At 39.9% G+C, this 14,397-nt stretch overlaps 1 protein-coding gene and 1 long non-coding RNA gene across 2 annotated transcripts in view; one reads left to right on the forward strand and one right to left on the reverse strand.

Annotated features, from left to right (window-relative positions):
• LOC119902161 (ephrin type-B receptor 1-B-like) overlaps positions 1 to 14,397 on the forward strand; it is a 154,866-nt gene that overhangs the window by 115,779 nt on the left and 24,690 nt on the right. The window contains 3 exon segments of the mRNA XM_038718146.1: positions 6,280 to 6,442; positions 8,791 to 8,899; positions 9,908 to 9,972. Of these exon segments, the coding sequence (XP_038574074.1) occupies positions 6,280 to 6,442; positions 8,791 to 8,899; positions 9,908 to 9,972 (337 nt within the window).
• Positions 1,180 to 14,397, reverse strand: part of LOC119902164 — a 36,352-nt gene continuing 23,134 nt past the window's right edge. The window contains exons 2-3 of the long non-coding RNA XR_005444304.1: positions 2,390 to 2,570; positions 1,180 to 1,778 (exon numbers count right to left, since the gene is read on the reverse strand). This is a non-coding gene — a long non-coding RNA (uncharacterized LOC119902164). The remainder of the gene's footprint in view (positions 1,779 to 2,389; positions 2,571 to 14,397) is intronic.

Here is a 14,397-nt window from a genome sequence, read left to right on the forward strand (position 1 = left end):
ATGCAGTACTGATTGAGTATACAGTACGTTAGTATGCATTTTCAACACAGTCAGTTTAATGTGTTTAACAGACAGGATTTTACAATTCTGGAAAGTTACCACGGCAGCTACTGTTTTATCTTTTGTTGTGACATTGCTAAGTAAACTGTAATACTCTGTTCATGTGACATGTGCGAAGTAATCCACCAAGAATGTGGTCTTGCATGTATTTTATTGCAAAAGTTAAGCCTGGTTCAACTTTTTTGCATTGGCACCCCACCACGCAGATGGGTGGAAGTGCCAACTGGCTCGATTCAAATGAATGAGAAGGCTGCGCTTTTTTGGTCAGACGAAACACAAGCATCACACTGATTTAAAACAAGTCAAATACAAGTTAATATAAACGTACACATGTCCTCAAGATCATGTATGTGGCTATTTTTTATGTGTATGTATTTACATATACATATAAAAAAGTTTTTACCGATGCTTAACTACGGTCAGGGATGGGCAAAGATGCATCAAAATGTATTTTTAGATAACATACTAAATACCCTTATTTTAAGGGTATCAAGACAAACTACAAAATGCAGTAACCGTGCCATGAATCAGAATATCAGTATCAGTATTTTTGTATTTCCAAAATACTAAAAATCACTTTGCAAACCTTCTATCTGTCAACTTATTTAATCATCCCTTCACCACTACACTGACTCAGTTGACTGAGTGGACAGTGTTTGAGAGCAACAGCTTTTCTCTGGCTAATGCATCATACGATAAATCTGACATGCAACCAGTTAACAGATCAAGTATCCAAGTATCCTGTGATCACCCAGATGAAGGTAAGTAATAGGGCTGGACAATAAAACAATAACAATAATTATCACAATATAATTTTTTTCAATAACAATATAATAAATGTTCAATAAATATTCAATAAATGTTTTCACTTAAATCTTACATGAATTAGAACTTAATTTTTTTTATTAAGATGTTTATTTTCTGAGGAAAAAGGACTGAAAAAAGCTTTTTCTGAATTTGTTCAAGATTTTATCATTATTGTTTTGAATGTTCTACCTCAGATTTGTGAAGTGATCCACTGTTTGGCAAGTGTTGACCATAAAGAAGAGTTTAAACCACAATTAACCATCAGATTTCTTCAACTTTCACTCAGGAACAAAAATCAGCCTTCAAATTCGAAAGAAATAATGATAGGATACTTATTGTGATAATTATTTATATCGAAAGATATCAAACTTTTTATCGTTTTATCGTTATTTTTGGCCATATCGCCAAAAAATATAGTAACTAAGTAACAGTATAATGTTTAATAGAGTTTGCAAATGACTCATAATTGTATCCTAATTTAGTATCCTGTATCCAAATTTGGTGTTTGGTAGTGAAGGGCCAGTTTTGCATCAGCATCACTGACTTGACGAGAAGTTGTGAGCTACAACAAACACGAGTGGATGGGTTGACAACCTGCTGTTTAATGGTGTTGCAGCACAACATTGTTAATGACAATAAGACAAATGTGTGTGCATTTAACAAGTTACACCATCTTGTGACATTATATGGTAATGTTGTACAACAACTCATGCTGGTGCATAAAATGTTACCAATAGCAATGTTTCCCCACACTACAAAAATGAGACACCAAGGGGTGGTACATGACTGAAAAAGCATTTTGACACAGTTTCACCTGAAAGCTGTAGTGTGTGCTGAATGCTGTTCTCTGAACAGGCTTCACTCCCTTCTTCAACCCACCTTCTCATTACAGAGTAAGTGGTCCCAGGACCCTGTAAATTGGGAAGTAAGATGAAATGAATTAAAGGTTTGCAGAGAAAAATGTAGAATCTTGTGCCCCAGGTCTCTCCATTTTTCTCATACCCTTTTTCCTCTGGCTGCCTGAAAATTTGGGGAAGGTGGAAATAACTCAGCATAGCGGAGGTCAGCCCTTCCATTAAGTCTGGAGCAGAGCAGCCACTGGCTCTGGTTACTGATGGCTCTGTGCGTGGTGGTATCAGAGAGAGAGGGCGTGTGCATATATGTGCGTGTGTGTGTGTGTGTGTGTGTGTGAGAGCTTGCATCAGTGTTTGTGTCAGCAGTTGTTCAGGTGTATCCATTCTGGATGCCTGCACTACTGTCATACAGCAATGTTAGAAATTTAAGAGCAAATACAAGTTGTCACCAGGATCTGCAGCGCACTGACCGTAGCACCATCTGCATTTCTGGCACTCTGAAACCCCCCCATGTATTTTACATACAATTAGCAATTCTTCAGAAGAGAAGCCAGGAGGAAGTATTTATTATTCTTTTCTTCTCGTCCTGCCAGCCCTCAGAGTCAACTACAATACTTTTGTAGACACACACAGATGTTGTACAGACAAGTTTAGATTTTTAATGGAACCTGTGAAAAGCAGGACTTGTGCAGCACTCCCTCAGTCCCCCAGCAAGAGAATTCACATTTCCTCCTTCAGACTCTCTTCTTCGTTCCCTCTTTGTTTGTCTCCCACCTCGCTCACTCAGGCCTCCTTGTTAGTCTCCAGGTGAATGGAATGCATACAAAGAGTCATCTCAAAAGGAGGTGGCTGCAAAGAAAACAAGAAAAACAAACTGAACGCGCTGAAGCAAATAAATTTCCCTTCAAATGTACTGTAGATAAGATGATTCTTCTCTCCATTCTCTTACCACCCTCACTAGTGTTTAGTGGGTGGCTTTGCAGAATCTGAATGAATCTTTTTTGGTTGCCGTACCGTGATATAATTAGTTTTTGCATTATTTTAGTTTATTTACTTTCCAAAACAATTAAGAGGCTTAAATGGTTTTTAATATCAGATTTTATCATCATTGTATTTTCATACAAATAAATTACCATTTTCGTTTTAGATTAGAATTCATGACGTAATGGTAATTAATTGCATTTGGTAATAAAACCCATCTAGTCTCGATTCAGATTCAAATTGTAAGTCCATACCCCCCCTTTCTTTTCCTCCTTTTTTACCATAGGCAATACATTTAAATTTAACAATAAGAGATTTATTTCTTTCATTTCCACTTTACGAACATAATATTAGAATGTTCTCCCTCATACACTCCCACCCTCTCTTTCCCTTTGTGTGTACGTGTGTGTGTTGCTGTATTTGCATGCGTTCATGTGTGTGAGCCTGTGAAGAGGACACATGGTATTTCACCATGTCTGTCTTTGTGCCAGGTCGCCATGCTGTCCATTTTGGGTGGTTGGCATTTTTTGGAAAAACAGACACATACAGCAACCCACACACACACACACACACACACACACACACACACACACAAGTCAGGTCAAGTCAGTTTATTTTTATAGACCAATATTACATAAAATGTCTCAGTGGCCTTTACAGTATTGGTTTTTGACTGTAAACGCAAGGTAGAAATGGCAGAAAGTGCCAAAAAGGAAATTTAAAGAGTGATCTCCTATCTGCAGTTTGCTGGTAGAACAGGAGCAATTGGTAGGAAATTGGCAATTACAAAAATGGAATTGAAAGTTTGAACAGGTAAAGAAATACAAAATATTGGACTTCCAGCAATCCAGCAATATGATTATAATAGATCCAGTGCTAATGCAATACATCTAGTGAATGTAATAAAATGGTTCCAATTAAATAAGTCCAAATAAGTCCAGTAGTCTATTGGGTTTTAGAGACGGGAGAAGGAAGATTTATTAAAGCTTCCTCCTGGAGTAAATGTAAAAGGAGTATGCTTCACCATCATCCAGTACATGGGAAGCTTTTTAAGACCGTAACCAATAAACAATATATATCAGGCAAACCATTCCTGCTAAGTTTGTCTCAATGATTTTACTGATGGCTGCAGAGTCCAAACTCCCCGCAGCGCTTCCTGTCGGTCACTATTGGCAATGCTTTTGATTGGCTGCTCTGCCATCTGCCTTCCCACCTGCAACTGTGTCTTTATTTAGCAAGTTAGGGTGTGGTCCTCCTAATCCCCATTTGACTGGCAGCAGGTAAGGACCTCTCGTGGCTGGAAGTCCCTCCTGGCATGGCCTTTTATTGGCGATACCCTAACCTGCTGGAGTGCCAAATGCCAGCTCATTTTTTAAGTGGCAGATGTGTGTGTGTTTGCGTGTTTGTGTGTTTGTGTGTGTGTGTGTCACTTAATCCCCATTTGACTGGCAGCATGAAAGGGCCATTCCTAGCTGGTGCTCCCTCAAGGGATGCTCCCCATTGGCAGTTTGCCATCTGTCTGCTCACCTGTCCTCCATTCAAACACAGCAGATGGGGGTGTGGTCCTGAGAAAAACAGGATTAGGCTATTCCTGACTCGAGTGGTCCATGTGCACCCAACCATGTCTTATACCAGATGAATAGGTGACTATGGTTCCAGTCTCTCATGGGGCTTCATGTCTCTGCGGTGCTTTCAAAATGCACGAGCTGCTGCTTTAAAGTCAAGTTTCAGAATTTTAGATTGTTTGTATGCAGCACATTGGAGAAGTGACAGATTGTTTGATCTAATGCACAAACGGTCTGTGAAATGATTAAACTCTCTAAACCAGTTAGACCCAGCATTCCATTTAGAAACATCTCTTTCCTCTCAGAGATAGAATGAAAGCCTGTTGTTGCGATGCTCTCCAATCCCAAGCCCAAACATTTGTCTTCATCAAGTCCAGAGTGTCCAATAAGAGCTAATGTGATTGCACACATCATTATGTGTGGGGTGGGGGCAGATTTCATAGCTGTGTTTACCTCGTCTGCTCAATGACGGAGCAACTGGAATGATTCAATTACACCAATCAGATTGGATAATGATTTCGATGTGGGTAGCTTCTGCCTTGTGTTTCTTATCGCTTCCTGACATCATCTCCTCCCCCCACCAGCTTCCTACTTGCCTTTTTCCACTCTGTTGTCAACTCAGATTTTTTATTCATATTTTCTCAAAGCATTCCTACATGTATTATAATATGTAGTCCAGCATTAAACAATAGTGTATTTACCAAGCTTAAAAAACAGCATGCCTTAATTTATATACTGTTTTACTGACAAAGGAGATTTTGCACCTTCACTTTCAACTGCCCCGCTCCCTCTCTACAGTATGTCTGCATCTAGCTATCAGCAGCCTGCAGTAGTGGGTGTAATGTAGGTGCAGTCTTATTTTCTGGCTGTCATATTCACTCTTGGTTATGGGATGGTGACAGCTCTAAGTAATTACTGATCCCCCATAGCAGTTACCCAAGCCCCAAACTTCACTGCAGCAGACTAGCTCTCCTGAGCCTGAAGATAGAAAGACAGAGATGGAGGATCTGGAGGGCAGGCCCCATGGTCAGAACCATACATTTACATAATGGATGGCCATGCGCTTGCATCCATAGATGCCTGAACGAATGCATATATTCATAATGTACATCCGTACAGACAAAAGCACATCCGCAAGGGTGAAATTAACACTTTTGAGAGGATCTAAACAGATAATCCAATCTGAAAAAAGAGCATAGGAAAGAGGACAAATACCTACAACAAACAGTAATTGCACAAAGGATTTCCATAGCATTCCCTTTAATGAAAAAATAAAATGCTTTCTGTGGGTGGAACTGGCCTGCCATTATTTTTAAAAAGCAACCTACTTCAGACAACAAAACAAGATGATGTAATGTTCAAACTTCTAGCAGTAATTAAACCTCCCTATGAAGCACATCTGAAGATACAAATATTGCAATACAATTCCATTACTGTTCAGAAGTAGCGATTGCCCTTTGTAATTTGCAAGAAATAATTGCCTTTAATTATCATATTGTGTAAATGTGTTACTGTATAAATGGGAAATATTGTGTGTGTTTGTGTGAGTATTTTAATATGTGTATTTGAAGTGCAAACTGACCAAAGCCTTATTTAAAACTGGAAGAACAATCATACTACCTCTTGTCATTTAAATGCGCCCGTAATTTTTCAGAGCTTTACTACCGTTTACTGTTCTGTTCTGTCTCTTTGGTTTTTCCCCTCTTCTCTACTATCTATTGTCTTCATTTGTCCTCTGTCAATGTTGTTTATCAAAAGAACACTACACTTCCCGTATCTCTGGTTTACAACAACTACAATACATAACATAAACTGATTTCCTCCTGCCCGTATTGTTTCTTGAATATACAATGCTTGATAAGCCTGTTTGTTGTCTCACTGTCAGACTCCACCTACTAGCACCAGTGGATCTTGTTTTACCCGAGTTTTCATAATGGTGTGGTTAAACGCTTTCTTGCTGTCATCTTCTCTGTTATCTCTAACCTGCTCACTGTGTCCGTTGCTCCTTTCAGGACCATGCAGAGATTAACTCCACCATCCTGCGAAGCCAAACTAACACTGCACGCGTGGAGGGCCTCAGGCCGGGCACAGTCTACGTGGTACAGGTGCGGGCACGGACTGTGGCTGGTTTTGGCAAATACAGCAGCAAGATGTGCTTCCAAACCCTCACAGATGGTAAGGATCGCCGAGCCAGGAGAAACAGCTCTCTCTGTCTCTCTCTATCCTTTTTTGTCTCGCTTCCTCTCTTTTTCTCACACACACACATACACCCTAACTAAAAATCTTGTCGCTCTTTGTATTTGTTGTTGCATTATTATTAGTAGGTGAAACACGGGGAACCGTAATGTTTGATTGCACTTCTATTTCTACAGCTAAATGAATTTCCTTCACGGTCAGGTTTGGGTGTATGTGTGTGTGTGTGGGCGGGTGGGTGCTTTAAATATGTAGAACGCTGAGTGTCTTTTGTTTGTGCAACTAACTGTGCTTGATCCAAAATGCTTAGCTAATTGGTTTTTCACCCAGCCCTTCTGTTGCTGGAGAGCCGTCCCAGAATGCATAGCTGTGATTAGTAGTTGATGAGATTAATTTTTTGCCATTGGGCGAGGGGGTGGGGGACTAGATTGTTGGAGAGGGAAGAGGCTGAAGAGGAGCACCTGCTACACTGGCAAGGTGGTGGAACTATGTCTATTAGTGTAAGTGCAAGGAGGTGTGTGTACGGGGTTGGTAGTCACCAGTGAAATCTGCGCTAAAATTAACACAGCATGATTCAGTCTGGATAGATTAAACATTTGACTGGATATGTGTAAGATTCACAAGATTTGCCAAAGAACCTTGCTGATTTACTAGCCTTCTATGGACATGTGGCCATAGTTCATAATGTCTCAAAGATAGAAGTGACATTTCCACGTTGTCTTGTGGTAATGAGGGTGATAACGATGAATGAGATGTTGATGATCTTGAGGGAGGGAAGATGAGAAGGATAATAATAATGATGAAGGCCATCATTGGGGCTGCTTACCTGTGCAGAGCAGATGCAGAGGCACCATCATGGCCCCTTTACTCTCAATCACGGTCGCAAATGGTCTTTGCCTCAAACACATACACATGCGTGCACATTTGCGCACACGCTTCACACTCGCTCACATGAACACTGTTTGCGGCTCATCTGTTGGCTCCCTGCCATAGCACGACATTCGTCAAGGCAATTAGCAGCGGACGCTAGAGAACTGGTGACAATCACACCCACGCCTCCACCTTCTGCCCTACCGGTCTCCTCTCCCCCTGTCAAGCTGCTCTACTGTCTCATGAAGACACCCGACCACTGCTCCCCATGTCTTTTCTAAAAACATATAATCCCTTTTGTCTTCCTGTCAGCGCATTTTCATATGTTTCCACAAGGTGTCCTTTTGCCACCTCCACTCAGAGAAACACACATACTTGCAAACAGTGCAGACCTGACTGACAGTTGTGATGAAAAAGAGGTGATTGGGCCATCAGACTGATGTCTCAGTTCTCCAGTTCTGTAATAGGCTGAGCCCCTGAAAACTAACTGATTATAATAGGAGCCTGTTTACCACTGGAACAGGTAGCTGTGTGATTTCTGTCTGTCAGGAAAAATCACTACTCTCATATTAGTGAAGGGGAGATTTATCTGGACCTCTCACGCCTAATGTGCATCAAAAGAGAACAGGAAGACTGCCTGGAAGCTTGAGGAGCTGGAACATCATTCACACTGTTTGCTTGAAACGTACTTGATAAATGTGCAAGTTAAAAGAGTGAGCAATTCCTGTCACATTGAGTTTCCTCATATATCCCAGCTCTCGCACTGCTCCGAAGATGCATTAGTTCTCCCTTTATCACTTTAATCCAATAGGCCCATTCTACACGGGGGATTGGATTTAGAAGCTGCTGATTTGCCTGCAGCATGCTAAATCGTGCATTGCTTTAACTACTGTGTTTGCTGGTGCCAAAGTCGCGGGCAGACAGGCACACAAAAAGATAACTGAGGATTTTGCTGTGTAGCGTTTTTAGGCATTTAAGCCGTCTTCTGAATTACCACCAGCATGCCCCGGCTACTTGCATAAAGCATGTTTTGGCTATATGTGTGATTGGCAGTAGGTTACTTCCTTTTCAACACCTGAGAAACAACATTCCAAGGTGCACTCTCTTGTCTGCTCGTTTCTGACAGGTAACAGAGAAGGCTGAGAGCCTCCCTAGCTCTTTCTCACCATCAGTTTTATGCTTCTCTCTCACTCTCTGTCTGTCCGCTGGTATATCAAACACAACCTGTCAGTCATTCTGGCTAAAGCTCATCGGATTTCAGTCAACAGAGGAATCTATATGTTTTCTTTATCTATCAGTTCACCCATTCCACTCTGCCTCTTCTTCTCCTCCATCTCTTCCTTTACCTCCCAAACACACACTCACATACACACCTCAAAGTAAACACAGTCATGCTGCTTAGGCTCCACCTAAGCCATTCACAATGTCTGTCCGTCTGTATTTCTCTTTGTGTAACACAGATGACTTCAAGTCTGAGCTGAGGGAACAGCTTCCTCTGATTGCGGGGTCAGCGGCAGCAGGAGTGGTCTTTATTGTTTCCCTTGTTGCTATCTCAATCGTGTGCAGCAGGTAACCACTTTTCCTTTTCCTGTCCCACATTTTCCTTTTTCTGCAATATTTGTCCCTTTTAGTTTTTTTCCGAAGCTCCAAATAAGAAAATAACAACATATCAGCCTACGTTTGCCATTACAATAGCAGCATATGGCTTCCTGGAGAACTGTATCAAATACAGGGGGTGGACATGATAACATGTGATCTAAAGCAGTAGCACAGCATGCTCCTCCATTTGCTAATAGTAATTGAAAAAGATGGAAACATTACATGAAGATGGATGTCTGTCATATTGTGAAAGATTGCAATGTTTCTTAATCAGACCATATACTACTCCTTTGCATATATTGAATTATGTCCAAGTAAAATTCAACAGTGATATATGAGGTAAATTTCTCTTAAAATTACAGTATTTGACACTGAAACTGATCCATCAACAGTATGTTCTTGAGACATACTGTATTATCAACATTTCCAGGTAATGCTTCAATATGTGAGCTCCTTGCATATACTATACATTTACTACTATATTTTGTAATAGCAATCAATTTAATGGAAAGGAAAGCTAAGCGGACATATTGGAAATATATTCAATTCCATAGAGAACCTAACAACTCCTACTTTGCCCTGTTAACTTACTTAAGTCAAGCCAATTTCATTTTGCAGCAGATTGTCACATTCCTCATCTTGCTCCTCTTTAGATATATGAAAGTCGAATTTTCTGCAGTGCTGTGTGCAACTTTGAGCAAGTAAAGTGTTCATCAAACGGGCCAGGCTCTTTTGATGCTGAGGCAGAGGAGACAGATGAAAAGCAGAGAGATCCTATCAACGTCTAATTAAAAATCAGCTCATTTTCATAAACTTCATTCGCCATTGCTAACCCTTTGCAACTGATTCAATTTCAGCCACGTCATTTTCAGGTCATACAGAGAAACATGAACAGTAATAAGGCCTCGTTTACACTTCCTTTCATCCCGTCATCTCTCTCTCTTCTTTCTCTTCTCTCAATATTCGTTGCTCCCTTAGGAAAAGGGCCTATACCAAGGAGGCGGTTTATAGTGACAAACTGCAACATTACAGCACAGGAAGAGGTGAGTCCATCCCTAATACACCCAGTTCCTTAAAGTTAGTGGTTAGTTTTTGTTCCCACATGTTTGTTTGTCTGTTAATTTGCTGTATGGCTTTTTATGAAGCATTTTCCATTTTGGCTCACAACTCCTGAACTGTGACACTTCTCATGGTTCGAGATGAACATGTGAGTATAGCCCACACAAATTTCTTTCTGAGCAGAACAATATTTGGTAACACTTTCTATGAAGGTCATCGCTATAATGACTTATGCATATATTATAACACGATATAATGCGTCCATAAGACATTATAACAGTTGTTATAATCACTTACAAACATGCATTAGGCGCTATGGCAAAGTTCATAACATATTATGATCTTTTGATTTAATGTTTTATAACTAATACTAATACCAGTTTATACCACTGTGCGGCAAGAATCTCCGACCATGTTCCATAACACATTATAACCACCGACTCTGCCTCGTTATAAATACACTTTAGTCACCATTTACAATTAGTGATATAAAATGGAATAATAGCTTATAGTAATGTTTAATGTTATATAGCATGTCTTTGTTTGCTTTAAGTAAAGTGACACACACATTTTGTGCAGGAAAACAACTTTTATTTATGTTTCTTCACTTTATGAACAATCTGTATGAATTTTGAACATTTTGCAGTTTAGCACAAAAACACAACATAATTACATCAAGAAAACTCGTTGCCAGGGTGGTGAAAGATCCGCTCAAGAGAAGACCTGTTGCAGACCAACATCATGTAAGAAGAGGCTCAGATGTTGTCACAGATGAATGGCGAGCTATGGACAGGCCCTAACAGATGCAGTGGACGATAAAAGACAACGACTTCACAAAGTGTGTGCTCTGCACATGCTCAAACTAACGAGCGAGCACTTGGCATTGGCCAAAACAGAGACATAACAAGAGGTGGCATCACACAAAATGCACTGTAATGCTACAGTAATATTTTTTATCCGCTTGATGTTGAATTGATGCACGCTTATAACATGACGACGCTACATTGACTTTAGCATTGACTTTGACATTAAATTTAGCTGACATGATATGTTGGCATTGTGTCTTTCACCAGTCAGACTCACAATGTCACAATGTTTGACATAAAACTGGTACACAGGATAGTAATATGGATCGTGTTAGCTTGTCCAAACCTGTCCAATAGGATGAAAGCCAACTCTGGGTCAGTTTTTATATCCAAAACAAAGCGGAGGTCTTCAGAGAAGGGATTCATTTAATGAAAGGGTTAGGGTGGTATTGTGTCCTGTCCCTGACTGCTGTCACGTCTTGCATGTTAAAGGAAATGTATGCAAAGGACATATTCTTACATAATGCATTGATGGAAAAAGGTAAGGTAAAAGAGAAATTACCTCAGGTAGCAGGCGTAAATGGATGTAAATTACATTTCCTTTACACAATGACACTGACTGACAGTCATCTCTCAGGGCTGTACGACAACTGTGATTGAGTCATGTTTTAAGCACCCCCCTGACACCGACTCATGAGGGGAAGGAGCCTGGAGGGACACACATATAAACTCCGACTCACACGCTCACACGTACACACAAAGGGTTGTGTAGGAGATTTGTACCTCAAATGAAAGCCATGTGTACTGCCGACCTAGCAGTCTGAAAAGGGGCTTGCTTGAGGGGATAGAGTTTTGTCGAGCCTGACACAGCAAAGCGTTTCAACACAGTTACTTTGTGTCACAGCTACAGAAGTGGCAGCCAGGGGCTCATTAAAACTGCTGTGGGCTGAGGAGTCAGTTTTGTCATGGGCTATCTTCGGTAAAACCAAATGCAATTAACATAAGTAGTGAAAATAAACAAAAGATCAGAGAGACTAGCAGCCCTAATCATTGAATAAGCAATTTGAAGTGAGAGGAAATAAAATGCTGATAAGAGATTCTATTCATAGGTTTATTCCTTCAACCTTCAAACCACCAACTCTCATGAAATAATCCCCCCACCCCACAATTCATTGTTTTCATGTATTCTCTCAAGATTTGACTGACAGTTTTGTAATTACAGTATTCAACGCAACAATTAAATGGTGCCGCTTAGCCATTTTTTTGTGTGAATCTCCAAAAATGTGTTGCCGGCTGCTTAATGTTTCAACTGTTGCCATACACGTCAGGTGATGTCTCCTCATTTCCAGCCCACCTAATGTGAAAGGCATCAAGAGGGATGCTGCTCATACTGTAAATTCAGACATGCAGCTGAGTGATCATGGTTATGGAAATCAGGCCTCTAACATTACAGCAAACACTGGGTGGAGATGTCATGGCAAGCAAATTGGAACACACGCATGAACACATACATCATCCCCACAGATGAATCAAGTGCTCCTTGTGTGGCTTGGAGGGTAATTTTTGTTTTGTTTTAATTGCCCACATCAGCGCGTCATCCGTATCACCAACGCTCATCCCAACATAATACACACACACACACACACACACATACATAGCGCCACTGAGCATTTACAGTCTTTCTTCTCTTTTACTCTTTTCCACACATCAACAACCTGTCAACATCAGTTAATTAACAGACAGACATTTCTAAGCGCTGAATGTTTACTGTATGCCCTAATGCTTCTTTGCATATGACTACCAACACATCTTCAAATCGCTAATGTTCAAACCCTATTTGTGACTTCAGCTGTTGTTTGTGTTTCAGCATCTGGTGCTTACACTGAATGAGAATCCTATTTGAAAGCCCATTTACTAGATCTTGTTATTGTTAGATGCCAATATTTTTATATTTCATTTACTTATTTTTTCTTGCCTCTCCGTATTGCATACATACATGTGAATTCAGTGAGGAATTAAGGCAGGAACAGAATTTTTTTTTAGTTATTTTTTATTTTACCTTTATTTTACCAGGAAAGAAATCCATTGAGATTTTTTATCTCTTTTACAAGGATGTCCTGGCCAAGATGTGAAACAGCAATTGCTAAGCATCTGTAAAGTGAGGACTTGCAGAAGGCACCACAAACCCAAACTTACATTTATACAAACGTGACTGTTCTCATACAATCCCATACAATTTTTAGATACCCCTTTGATTTTCCATACAAATAGGCTGCAGTGTGTGTCTGACAAAAAAAATTCTGACATCAAACGATGGATAATTAGTTTGTGTTTAGGAAGTAAACTCAGCTCAATTATATTCAAGGAGCCACGTAATAGATTAGTGTGCATCTTGTCCCGAAATGAAATGGGAATGTATTCGCTATAGACTGACAGTGTCCTGCAATTTATGTTAATGTCTCAAAGTGGATAATCACATAAAACATATGTAAGTACGGTATATGGAAATTGCTAAATTACAAATATCGTCAGGCAAAAGGAATTAGAAGAAATTATGTGTCCTTGATGAAAGACTAACATATGAAAGAATTCCTTTAACTTAAAAAGATGAGCATTTCTGAAGCTACTGTTTCATTTACTGACATTGCTGTTTGTCTTTAGGCAATATGTAAATTCTGTGTAGTAGGACCAGTAATTTGATTGCACCCATTGCTAGTAATAGAATAATGTAAGCATTACTTTCCTGCGGTTGATTTGTGGATACATTAGGGCCATTCAGTAAACGAGCAGAGCAGACTAATAGCAGGCTAAATGCTGGACATTGGTGAAAATAACATGGTTAAGTGCAGCGCTGTAAACTATAATGTATAATGCCGCTCAACTAACTGTTTTAGCAATTGTGTTGTAACCTATGGATTTTGTTGAGATTTATGATCCAAATTCAATAAATGAATGAGTTTGTCAGTTTTTCCCATTTATGTTTATATGTGGACATCTAGTTGAAAAAGGTATGAAGTTATGGAATGTATTAAATGCCTGCGAGTCACAGCCATACATTCTCACCCAACAGGCTTGTTGTTTTATATCTTGGGGGTAAAAATAGAACTGACGTTTGGATACATTCGCTTCATACACTCAGATGAAGGAGCTATGAAATATTAAAGCAGAATCTATTTTTCATCCAATGGCCATAAAAAGATGAGTCCAGTTAACCAGGGCTGTACCACAGGGAGAGAGAGATAAACTGTTTGCATTTTAAATTATGCATGAAAGTGGGCTCTGGACTGTGAATTCGAAAGTAATGGGTGTACGTATGTGTATGTGGAAGTGCATGCATGTGTACTTGAGATCTTGAGAGTATGTGTTCTCATATGTTTGTTGTTGTATATGCTCCCTGCTGAAATTTGAGTCCCACCAAGTAGTGCTGCTGAGTGAGCAGCTTGGTGACACTTGTAAATAGAATGACTTTATGAAATGCAAAGCTGAAAAACCCTCCGACGGATTAACTTGAATCCAATCTGTATGGAATCTCTAATGAGCAATAACATTCACACAGGCAGGGTTCAAGGCAATTAGTGCAGTAACTAGAATCAGCTTCTAATC

Source organism: Micropterus salmoides, unplaced genomic scaffold, assembly GCF_014851395.1.
Source record: "Micropterus salmoides isolate LMB-PRFRI ecotype aquatic unplaced genomic scaffold, ASM1485139v1 Ms_hic_scaffold_14, whole genome shotgun sequence".
In the NCBI taxonomy this organism is placed as follows: domain Eukaryota; kingdom Metazoa; phylum Chordata; class Actinopteri; order Centrarchiformes; family Centrarchidae; genus Micropterus; species Micropterus salmoides.